The following is a 13,342-nucleotide window of genomic DNA, read 5'->3' on the forward strand; positions in this document are numbered from 1 at the left end:
TACTGGGTGTAACTGCCTGATGCGCAATGTCAATACAAATTCTCTCGCTAGGATGGACGTTTCGTGGGGAGTTTTCAGATTGTCCACATTTACGTACCTTAATTCCATTACAGTTCTATTCACCGTTGTTGCGATGTATAGAATTGTAATGTATGTATTTGATTAGGGATATGCGTTGTTGAGTCTTGAAAGTATTTTTTTGTTGCGAATGCCTTTTTGGCTCTGTTGGAAATTAATTATTAAAAATTTACAGTACCGAAGTAGACTGCAATGCCAAGATTCACCGAGTAGGTTACACGTCGAGTGCGTTTCTCAAAGATATTATCTTTCAGTGTATCTCTATCCGCATGTAATAATACTCTCGATATCTCCCGGTCATTTGTACGGTTTCTCATTAAAAGAAAAATAAGAACATTAATAACGTTTTTAACGAACTTTGAATCAAATCTAAAAATTTGCCGTTACTACCTTTAGTGTAATACAGAATTCGGTTGCGTGTCAATAATAACCACGCACAACACCATATGGGTGAGATCGGTCCAATTCGGGCTGTCTTGGTTTCCTTTTCAACCCCAGCACGAGACTGTTGCTCGCTTAATTTAACTCTCATTAAGTCGATCATCTACGAATCATCAATAACAGAAGGCAAGACAATGGTCGCGAGGAAAAATAATTAGCCCATTTAGGCATTTTTCCCTCAAGCGCATTCAGCGTTATTTGCAAACTTCCCTGACGATGGATAAGGGTGCAAACACACCGGAAAACGGGTCACGTGTCGCTCATGGCGCATATCATCTTGAAACAAAAGAAAAGTCTGATAGACGCCGTTTCATAATTGACGTCACAAAACAGAAGAACCAGTCAACAACAGCGCTAACTAGCGCGCGTATCCAGACACCGTGGGGGAGTTAAAACAAAACAAGCTTTTGTTTTTTAGTTAATGACATAATAGGTGTTTTGTTCTTTTGTTTTTTCTTAATTGGAGCTGGGTCGGCGATATAGACCGGCCACTCACACATAAGCACATGAAAGCTACATAATTCAAGCAGATGTCGTCGGTCTAGAGAAATTGATCCAGAAGCGATCGCTTTGCCCATCCATCATTACGATCTGATATAGAGCCCCATATGCTAATAGCCAAATTATAATCAACGGATTGTCTTCTCTAGCAGACATGTATTTTGCACAATATAAAGCCTTGGCTCATTAAATGAGATCGACAGGCAGGTAGAGAGCTCTCGCAAGTGTACCATATACCTATTTATAAAAACGTATTAATGGAAAAAGTCTAATTGTTTGAAAAATTCACACTAATTGCTGAAAATGTTGTTCATTCAATTTCAATGCACAAATTTACTGAACGCTTCACACTATTGAAGACATTGAGGTGTTACACCATGTCTTCCCAACCTCTTGGGTGACATTTGCACACTCTGGTCTAATCCGTTCTTCAAGGTTTTCAATTATGTGTAGTGGTTGTCCAAAAATGTTATTTTTTAAAGTTGGGTAAAAATAGTAATCCAGTGGCGTAAGATCTGGAGATCGAGGTGGGCTGATATACTCTGTATGTCAACTTATCAAGCGGTTGACATAATATTCACTTAGATAATCTAAGATTATATGAGCTGTTACTCTATCATTTTGGACATAACTCAGTTGTAACTTGTCAGAGTGTAGTTAATTAATGAATTCGTCTAATATGTTTTGATAACGCATTTTCGTTGGAGAAAATTGGTCGAATTAAACGTCTTCGGGAGACAGGAACCCAACCAACAAGTTTTTGCAGATGTAATGGAGATTTTTGAAATATGTGAGGATTATTTCCACTCCACATTGGCATATTTTGAGAGTTCACATATCCCGACAAATGAAACCAGGCTTCATCACTAAAGAATGTTAGATCTAGAAGATTATTATAAATTGTTTCATTGAACAAGGTGCAACAAGTTATTTTTTTTTCATAATCTAAAGATCGAAGTTCTTAAAAAACTTGCACTTTGTAATGAAACAAACTTAGAGAATTTTTGAGAATTTTTTGCCATAAAATAAGTTGATCTGCTGTGACAATCTTCTCAAGAAAGATTTCGGGTTATCGTGCATTACCTGTCCGCAGTATTCGGAGTTTGTTTTTTTTTGGTTTTCTTCTGCTTCACTTTCTCTGAATGCTGCCAATTTCACGAAATAAATTTACAACGTACTTCAATGTATTTGCGAAGATCAGTCGATCTGCTGCAGTTTCAGTGAATTTTTCACGAAACTCTCGAAAATGGAGTTGACCTTCATAAACCCATTCTGCATTAATTTGATGGCCAGTACGAAAATTGGCTTCGATCATAAACGTTTTCTGCTCGTCTACAAACACCATTTTGCGATAAGTACAGGAAGCAGAATTTAGATCCAAACGATAGTGTGGTCTTAAAAAAAAGACAGATTTTTTATAAAACAGACAAAATTAATGAAATGACAGAGAAAGGAAAATGGTAAATAATCAAACTAAATAATGACGTCCCCGGAAGAAGCGTTTCTTCGTGAAAACTTCGGTAACGAAACATGCAGAACCGATGATCGACATACGTCCTTTTCTTCAACAAACTTTTCAGCTGATTAGATAAGAAATTTAAACGATTTCTCGGTAGAAGAGGCACCCTGTATATTAGAGGCGCAAACGGAACTGTTCAATAAGTATAATTTTTTTTTAATTTTTTGTTGGATATTAACGAATACAATTTCTTGAGGGATATTAAGAAAACTAATAATAAAAAAAGTTTTTTTTTTCAAAAATTTAATAGAACTCAATATGTCTCAATTTTCAGGACGTCTTTGCACGGTTACTCTAGAATGATAAGTGATTCCTGTGTTAGTTGATGTCGATAATTGATGATGTATGATCATTCATTTTCATACAATTTTTCTATGAAATATCTTTAAAAACTGCTCAAAATGTGCAGGCACCTAATTGTTCTGTAGACAATTCAAAGCAGCGCAGCAAAATCGATGTTTTACCGTGGAACGACACTTTTAAATTTGCATCTAAAGTGTGTTAATAAGAATTTTTCTTATTCCAAGCAGTGACATAGTTTTTTTTTGTTCTTCGCGGAAGTGTCGCACTATTCGGGAACTATTAGGAGGAAAATACGATTTTATGGTAACTTTCATTCGAAAACATGCCGGATAATGCAGTTTTAATTTCGCATAAATAAACATGTTGTTATGGGATTAAAAATCGCCATAAGAAAAGTCAATTGAAGATTTTTATGCTAATAAATTCACTTGACTATTAAACGCGCTAACGATTCCAATTTTATTATAGAAAGTACCGTATTTTTCAACTTCAGACTTTTTAAGGTCTTAAATGTTTCAATCCATCAGCGACCTATACGATTTTTTTCATTTAACGTTGGTGATTCATTACCTCAATTGTCTTAACCCGGATTATATAACTTTATTAGCAACAAAGGCTAATTAAATTGTAAATTCGTCGTAAAGAGTGGTTGGTGAACTGACTCATGCTCCTTTCGTAGGACGCATCGAAATGAATTGCTTTTCCGGTACAATTAACGATTAATAATAATTAATACAATGACGTTGGTAAATTTTCCGTTCGTTCAGAAAGTGAACGGGTTGAAACCCGATCTGTTGTCATTCACCGTTGGTCACTTGTTTTATTAACATTATTAAAAAGTCATCTTTCTGACCATCTGCCGAGGACGAAGGACTTTTTGTCAACTACTAGATCGAACCTAATTCATTTAGAACGGCAGTCTTTTGAATCTGCCTCATAAAGTGGAACGTGACTGGACAATTTTACTTTTTCAGATGAGATTGCTTACAGCACAGGGATCATTTACCCTAAATTAAATCACTGAGCACAACATTTTTAGAATATAATTTACAAAACTACCTACAAAAACACGGTCATTTATATGAAGCAACAAAAAACGCACCAGTTGTCCGATGGCTACTTTCACCCTTGAAACCCCTTTTGCGGGCCATCCCATATGGACCGTGCAGCGGCCTATTTGGAACATTCTTATGGTAATTTCGATATTTCGGTGAATCAAAATAGGCGTGGTTACTTTTTATCTTTTGTGAAAAGCAAACAATAACAATTCTTTTTGGTCTGACCAATGGCCTACTTTTTTCCATTATCGGTTTATATCCGACAAACAAAGGAATTTGTTTTGCATATGTTTTGATGTTCTTATTTTCGAGGTTTTTATTAGTGGTTTTTTTATTGACGAGGAAACTGAGCGAGACGCGTAATACTATATACGGTGTGTGTCCTTTTCATGATCGTCACTTCGCTGGATAGTCATATGGAAAATCTAAGCAGCCTTGAAAGTTTTTAAAACATTTTTCGGGTTTTTATTAATTTTGAGAACAAAATCTGCCCAATTTTTTCATCACACACGATTTGCAGGTTCATCTGTAGTTTTCTCGTTATTGGGGCGGGGCTGGATTTTTAATGTGCGACTTTCATCCAGTTTGAGTCAAGCCTCGAATTCGCCTCAAATCTATAAAGGGAGCAATACGAAAGTGGTCAACTGCAACTGTGCTTTGTGATTCACAGGTTTATAATATTCAATAATATATACAGCGTGTCGCATGAAAAAATTTACCCCAGATTCGGCCACACCTCAAAACGATTGTTCGGAGCTAACATTCTTTTTTTGTATTTTCCCACGAAAATACGGAAAAGTGTTTCTCTATTAAAAATAATTTTTTTTGAAAAATTATTTTCAAAGTATCCCCGAACTAGTTTTCGTAACTTTCGTTTTATTTTTATACCTCAACGATTGCGCACAAGCACACTTTATAGTATCGTTTGTTATTTGACTCGCGCATAGGTGCGATGAAAGGTAAGGTAATTAAATGCACTAGTGAGAAAATACAAGTATAGTTTTCATATAGTATATGTGTACGACAAACATAAAATACGTAGTATTTCTGATTTTACCACCTTGTTTAATTTTTATTTCAAACAAGTCTAGCTAGTGAATATAATAATTACCCACACCTAAAGCAGCAATAAATCATTGACGTAATCATGTTCGTCATAAACCCAGAACTTATGAATATGGAAAATCTTTCTGCAAATCAAAATATTGGTATAATACCAGAATTCGTTGGGGTTTTTTACTCTTCTTAAATTCTACTGAATTGTTCTTAATAATTTGTTTATTGTTTATTATTGTTGTTGTTTAGCCCCTTTAATTAGGCAATAAATTGAATATTGCCACTATGTAATAAATCTACCGGACAGCGCGACGTGATTTCTCGCTGACATTGTTTCCGTGAACATCAAGATAAACCTAATTCATATTCAGCTCGTTATCATCGTATACCTTTTAATAAAACGTTTATTAGTTTTTCCAGTAATCGCTATTGCTGTTCTGCATGGGATTTCCTTAACACGATACACGTATCTCACATTTGTTATTCATTGACTTAAATTATACTGCTGTGACCATGAAAACGGAGCTTCAGTCCTGTAGGTCACCTTCTACAAACTCTCTTCTGGAGGTTATTGTTGAATCAATATCGGTGTTTGTGAAATTATGCACGTTTTTTATGGGCAGTCACGGGAAATTTAATGCGGAGAGGATTATCTTTAATGATTGATGGATTCACTTGGTTTTCAAGTCAATCAATCAACTCAAGTACCAATGAATTTGATTCTTATTAAAAAAGTGAACATTTTCCATCTTTAACTTGAAAAACATTTGAAGAAAATGCAAAATTTTAAGTAATAAGTAAATAAATATTAACAAACATAAGTGTTTTGAACTCTTTGACATGCCCAGATTTTGAAAATTGTTGCTCGAAAACGGATCCCCCTACGCCACTGCAATTATGACCATTAGAAAAAGGTTATTTGATTTCATCCTACTCTACAAATTCATATGAATCAGTGCAGTTTCACGTAAAGTGCAAATTAATAAAATTCGACGTCTCAGATGTAAAATTTATTTAATATTATATTATTTCATTAAAAAGTGTATTAAGAAACACCAAAATCAATTCTTTTATACCACCAAACTGTTGATCTAAAGATGAAGCAGGTCTGTGTTAATCATACTTCACAAATTGATGTGAGTCAGTGGAGTATCAGTCGAGGGGAAAATTGCGAAGAAAAGCTTCGTTAGAAATTTGAGGACTCAAAGACTAATAAATTAAAAAAATGATGACAAGTCATGCCAAGCTACAGATTTTTGACTCTTGAAAACGACACATTTTGCTTTATTTTTCTGCTCAAGCACTGCAGTACTTGAAGGTTAAATTCGCTGACAGTTTTTTTGTCTGAAAATTTGATTTAATAAACAGCTGTTGAAATGTAACCGCTGCAATCGTATTGTTCTCTGAATGCGCCCAAAGGGTGAATTTAGAACCTGTTAAGTGCACTCGTAAGAAACGCATCTTGTCGGGTTCCGAATGAAATATTTGATTCGTGGTATTAAATTTCAGCAATGTCGGATCTAATCCGTCGATTTTACCCGTGGGTCTTTGGGGCGCTTTAAATACATGCTTAAATTCCAAATAACCGAATCATTAAGCGAAGGATGTACTACTAAAGCCCCAAAGTAAATTCGGATATCTACCCGCTATACAACTGACGACATAAACGCCGCTCTAGGACATAAATTAAAACAACCTTAAAATGTGCTGTGTGCGGCGTTGGAACCCCTCGGTTAGCTTTCTTGTCTTTATTGTATTTGTTAATTTTTGACTTCCAGCCCTTTTCTGGGCAATTATGAAGTTGTTAAGTTAATGCGGCATAATTTCCTTCCAATTTTACGATAGAAAAACTCCAAATTTAATTAGAAGACCGTAAAATGCCATGAGGTGGGTTATCACCAATACAGGTAATTATTGACTATTTAAAATTATAATCCTAATAAGGAAACTTAATTCCACTGAAATGTGTAAAAATGCGCTTCACACATTCCAGATCTAACTCCATGTGACTTTCTCTAATTTAAGAGTACTTAAGCTTCAGCTCAGTAGATTGAACATTCTATGATGTTTGGACATTTTGTGTGTTCCAAAATGTGCTAATAGCATAGTCATCGGTTCATGTGTAAAAATCAACTATCGATAGGTAATTTCAACATGGCCCCTGTCTAGTTACAGATCACGTTTCATGTATGGTTGATATCTTGGAAATTTAATTAATGAATCAATTGTAGCACGAGCGATAGAAACCTACGAAAGTGTGGAACAATCTCCTGGCAAGGCGTCAAATAAACGTGCACAGATGCTCATGATGCAAAAAAAATTATTTATGGCGTAAGTTTTGCAATGGTTATTATTTGAATATAGGTTGGACAATCGTTTTTTAATATCAGCTTATAATCAATTTTTAATTTTTCAATAGATCGCATTAAACAAAGAATCAGTGGTAGTTTCTCTTGTGTCCTTAAATAAGGCAAAAAAACTAATGTTAAATTGTGGAAAATGGAAATTTTGAAACTAAATCGCAACAAATAATGCAAAGAACACGGTATCAGCTAACGATAGTCGTTTTTAACTAATAACTTGTCGAATTAGTGCCCATTGGATGAGAAACATCAAGAGACACCTTATCACTTGGACCACAAACGGATATTAAATAGACCTATTTTTTTTTAATTTTTTATAATTTCTTTGGTCTGTCGAATAAATGAATAAAAGCAAATAATAATTCTGCGTGAAAATTCTAAACCTTTTAACCACCATGACGCCTCGGCAACTATTGAATATTTTCTCATGAGCAAGAGATCAAATAAGGTTTGTTATCGTGCCGGCCGGTGAGATTCAAGAGATATTGTTCTGAAATAGTGAATGAAACACTCTTTCAAGAATAAACTATTACGAACGAGCATTAAATTTCTAAAAATAAATCAATCTTCACCGGAAATTGAATTTGCCGAGTCATGTCGGACGTGATCTCATTAGCGAGGTAAAGATCTTAGTCTTGGTCCAGCTACTATTCCTCTGTAAAGACGATCGACCGTGGATTTTATTTAAATGAAAAACTACTGTACCGCCACTGTTTTTTCTTCGCCTTAAGATGTACCTTCATACTATAAATTCGTGAAAGGAATTGGATTGAAACCAATATAAATTTGACACACATCAAAGATTTTTTTGTGCTAACCAGGAAGAGATATGGTGGATTAAAAGTAGGTGTGGTCAATATTTGAACTTGTGATGTCATGAAGCCGTAATTTGTCTTTTTCTCTGTTGGTGTAAGACTTATTGAAGACAGTCATGCGCATTAATGTGTTTATGAAAAGTGCATTCGTTGGCGCATGTTTAACTAGCCGAGGAACCGATTTTTCAGTCTTTTTGGGGAGTTGTTTCATATAATAATCTTTTATAACATAAATTCATTTTCAGACGAAGTCCGAAACGATACGCGGAATGCCTATATAAAGTCAAACAATACAAATGGTTACTGTTAACGTTTTCCCACATCGCCCTGCCATTACAATCTAAATCGAAAGAGAACACAGTCCCTTAGCACAAAAAATAAAGTTACATTGGGCAATAATTCAATTATCTAGATGGGAACGCCCTCACAGTAGGAAATTGGACGAAGGGTACATTTTAGAACAAAACTCAATATCTCGGTAGGCCTAACCCATCGCCATGGGACACTTGCGGGGACTTCACCCTTTCCAAAGCTTTTTCTGTTGTAATGACTTTATTTTTACTCAAAGGGTGCTATACCACGGTGAATGCTATATTGTTCTACTAGGAGCCAAAATGACACGAAGTTGAACGACGACATGAAGAAGTCTATATATGTCACTAAAAACGCTATGATCCTCACGCGGTCCAGTTTCAGTACTAATTTCAGCTGGGCGTCCTAATTAATCAAAATTTGAAATTATATTTTTTATAACAAAAATCTATTCCACTGAAATTCGCTAACGCAGACTGCACGCATACCAGATCTAATTCCATGCGACTTTCCCCAATTTAGGAATCAAGATAGACTCAAATAGGTTGAAGACTCTATGAGAATATTTTGTGTGTTTCAAAATAAGCTCCCAAACCTCATGAATTATATTATCGCTAAATTAAAAAATTATTTTACATAAACGAGAAATAATATAAAGAATTTATGACTGTGGCCCTCAAAACGTTCGATTACCATCACAATGGGAATTAATTCTACTGAAATGTATGTGACAAGAATCCGTCTCATCGTGCACGAAAATAAATAACGTTAAATGATTCACAAATATTTATTTGAGTTACAAGACCTTTTGTATGAATAATTGTTTAAATTTGGCTGTCTAATAATATATACTTTTTATATGTTTGTTGTTGGTTCATGATGCATTATTGAGTTATGGAAGGACGGATTTTCGATTTGCAAAAGAGGTCGTATTCAGAAAATTATCCAATTTCCATGAATTGCACCAATATTTTTGAAAGTCGGGGATCTCGAAATCACTCCTCCCCTTTCGTTGATCGAATAATGAGGCCCATAACAATTAGCCCAAGCAAGGTGATAATTGTATAGGGCACACATGAAAAGGTTCTGCCCTATTTATACAAAATTCCATTTAGGTGTGATTAGTAGCCGTTTTCGAAACAGGAAGTGACCATTGGGTCGAATGTTACATGGGAATTAAGAACGAAAAGTCGAGCTTGTGTAATAATTCTTCTTTTGTCGGATGACTGTTTTGAAGATATACCTACGTTTCAACGGAGGACATGTCAATTGATACATTTAGGAGATTTACAGACTTTTGCTAATACTACTGAACTGCGCAATTTAGGCGAGCAGACACGATCAATTTTATATTCTCTCTTCTCCCATCTTTATGTTATGTTCTCATTATTTTGTGTTCTCTTCCGTCTATTCAATGTCAATTTCGTTATCAACAGTTTTGCAACAACGACAAGGCTTAATCCGCAATACCCAAACCATATTTGATTTTGCCAGACTAAGATCAAGACTCCACGTGCAAGAACAAGACCGAGACCTGGTCTTGTGATGTGATCTAATTAACACCTCGAACACCTGTAAAACGCGATTGAGCTTAATTATTTAATATCGTTTTCTGTATTTTTCCAGGTCCACATAAAATCTTCATTCATCATGAACGGGGTCTGCGTAAGATGGCGAGGCTACATGGATTTGGAGAGACTGGATGGTTTGGGGGCCATAGAGTTCGATGAGGAAGCGGCCATGAGAGAGGACGCAGTTTTAAGGGAGCAGATGGAAAGATACACTCAAAGGCTCCGGGAGTACGAGGACAATAAACCTCGATACAGGTCGGAAGATGAGGTACGTCATGCCCCTGGGGCTCATGCCATGGGATCTAGCTCGACGGCCATGTCCATGAGAATGAGCCAACCGTTCATGAAACTTTATTAAAGTTATTAAATAGATGAAGGTACTTACGTTAAGGAATGGAAGGAGAGTGTGGAATGCGCAAATGCGATTGTCAGACGTTTATATTAATTCAGGTTAGTGCTTCAGTGGTGTTGCCTCATCTTTCCATAAAATAGTCGAAGTGCGAGCCAACCGTTATTGCCCTTGAAAACACTTCGAAGGGTCCGTTAAAAAATGTTTTAATCGCTTATGCGCGGTTTACATGATGCGAGCTAGTAGCAAGGGACTAGCAGTAAGATTGCATCGGATGTACGAGAGATAACCACGACGTTATTTTTGCTGCAACATGCATAATCATCTCAACTCTTCATTTCTCCCACCCCACGTATGATCTTCCAGGTACCATATATTAACCCAACGGATTTTCATATTTTGTTAGACTATGGATATGTGGGATAACTACCGGAGATCCACAGAAATTCCACAGGATGGCATTAATTCATGCTCATTGGAAAGTTCAGGCGTGGGAGCCTGCATAATTAGTCCGTACACACATGTGCAATTGTACGCTTCCAAGATTCGGGGATAATTGAATCGAGCGGGATTTCGAGATTTTCCGGTCATTATGATCGAGTCACGAGTCACTGTTGGGAATCACCATGACCAAAAGTCATGTGTCACCTCTCTAAATCCGAGTAACTATCTATTGCCTCGTGAGTAACTCGCATTATGTAAACCACGCATTAGTTATCTTTCCTATTCTGGGTGTCAACGATGTTCTACGATAAGCAACTTCTTTCTTGGAAGCCGTTTGTGTTAATAAGTTAATATTTGGGGCAAAGACCAACCAAAATTATAAATGAAAATATTAATAATTCGTTAAAGGTACTGCCCTGGGAGACGGCTCTGGTTGACAGAACCAAGCCGTGCAAAACCGCATATTAAAAATGCGTTTTCGAAACTTATTTTATATAAAATAGCTTTATCTAATATACCATAAACTGTACTATACTAGTAGTATGTCAAAGTACTACAGTTTATGGATCTAAATAATGCTCACGACTCTGTTCGGTATTTTCCCATATATTATTGCTGACTATCTCAGAGTAAATAAACCGCAAACTTACACATTTTCATTAGACGCACCATCGGTGCTGTAGAGCGTTTCTTAGGTTACACAACTCTTTACTAAGCATGCGCAGGGGGCGTGCGGAGAACTCTATGAGGTTATATTTTTTAGATGAAAATGTCGGCGACTGTCAGTTTCGATTCTTGACAGGTTTTGACAACTTACAATAATGTTGTGTTATGCGTCATATTTCTTGCATGAAAATATTATTCTGTCTTCACCGATAATATTATAAAATCACGAATTAAAATTATTTTCGGAAAAAATCAAAATTGCAAAAACTAGTTCAGTAGAAAAGTTACGTCACCAAAAATGTTTTTTTCCCAAATTTCAGATTAATGCCATAAGAGACTTCGAGCACGTAGATCAGAAATATCGTTGACGCCCATTAAGCATCGGGTCTAAATAGCGAATTGAACACAAATAATTCTGATGTCTGCAAAGTTTGAACACACCTAAGTTGAATCAAAATTTAATAACAATTTTATGAAAATATACATAGTGGGTAGTGAATGATTTTTTTGACATATTAGATGAAGCAACAAAATAACCAAAGATCTCCATTTACTCTGAAAGTTGTGATCTGATAATTTTATTATATTAGTAATAGGCGTGTGGGGGCATGAGATGTGAAAATTTCGTGTCTGTAGGGTACAGCTAAAAACCATATTCTATTGAAACAAACATCCTGAATGTTTTCTCCTGATTATTGTTTCTTTACTTTAGATTATGATTTGCCTATTTTAGCATTTTGCCAGCATTGTAGTTGGGTCTGATCTAACTTTTATACTACTTATACTATTTTATACTACTTTTATACTACTATAACAGTACTGTGAAAAGTATTAGGCTTTTACAAAAACTTCTACCGTTTAAATTCAAAAGTAAAAATTCACACGTTTCACTAATTTTCTAATAGTCAAAAAATATACACCAGTATACAAATTTGTGACGGTGGCAAAAAAAATCAGACTTCTGCTACCTCACTGGTAACGTGAACAACTGATTGTTTTATTGTATGTAAGTTTGTAGTATTCTGTATTATTGTAAATAGGATTCGTTGTTAAACTTTATTTAGTGCTGCGATATTTTGTGTAAATATTTGTTTAATTAAATTTTTTTTCAAACGATTAATTTTGTGTTTCTTTTCTCTCCCCCTTATCAGTTCTTTCTTTTGCTTTTTGCCTTTTGTTTTTATTCCCTTAACGCAACATCGATGGTAGGTTTACACGGAATTGCTTTGGATTTATCATAAGAAGGCAGAAAATGGTTTGACTTCAAATATTACAATATTTGAAGAGAAAACCTATGGCGGAAAACCTGTGTAACCTAAATAACCTTTGCAATGAAAACACTTTGCTGCTAATAATATTTGCATTTCTTTCATGATCACGATCAGTTATATCGCTAAACCAATAAAAAAGCAACTCAATTTTAAAGACCGTGGGGTTTTTAATAATTATATTTACCCTTGTCGAGAAATAGGCCTCTATTAATCCCACGTAATGAATTGCGAACAGATAATATTTTTAATAAGAGAAGGCGAGTATTCTGTCTTTTTTCAGTCTTATTAAAACATAACTTATGATATAATTAAGTGATTGTGCTAGATAGGGTATCTCACGCATGAGTGGAAAATTTGTAGGCCGAGCCGAAGTCGAGGCTCGTCAATTCGTAGACCTCGACTTCGGTTCGGTCGACAAACTTTTCGTTCATACGTCAGATACAGTGTCCAACACAACCTATTATTGAATTATGTATATATATTGCAAATTGAAGATGGTTAAATCATAAATTGAACAGCCTCACTTGACAGCCCTACGAAATGTACCCCAATGCAATTTAATAAAATACAATAAAAGTAGCAATGATTAAAAACA

General features: G+C 35.4%; 1 protein-coding gene across 2 annotated transcripts in view; it reads left to right on the forward strand.

The window, feature by feature from the left end:
• The window catches only part of LOC136340662 (protein big brother-like), a 30,840-nt gene that overhangs the window by 9,112 nt on the left and 8,386 nt on the right, over positions 1–13,342 (forward strand). Inside the window, exons 3-4 of one of the 2 annotated variants that reach the window (XM_066284894.1) lie at positions 10,073–10,285; positions 11,797–12,596. In XM_066284894.1, the coding sequence (XP_066140991.1) occupies positions 10,073–10,285; positions 11,797–11,844 (261 nt within the window). In that variant the 3' untranslated portion in view covers positions 11,845–12,596. Of the gene's footprint in view, positions 1–10,072; positions 10,286–11,796; positions 12,597–13,342 lie in introns of those variants that run through there. The other variant, XM_066284893.1, reaches the window with a different exon arrangement.

The sequence above is a fragment of the Euwallacea fornicatus genome, chromosome 8 (genome assembly GCF_040115645.1).
Source record: "Euwallacea fornicatus isolate EFF26 chromosome 8, ASM4011564v1, whole genome shotgun sequence".
NCBI classification, from domain to species: Eukaryota; Metazoa; Arthropoda; class Insecta; order Coleoptera; family Curculionidae; genus Euwallacea; species Euwallacea fornicatus.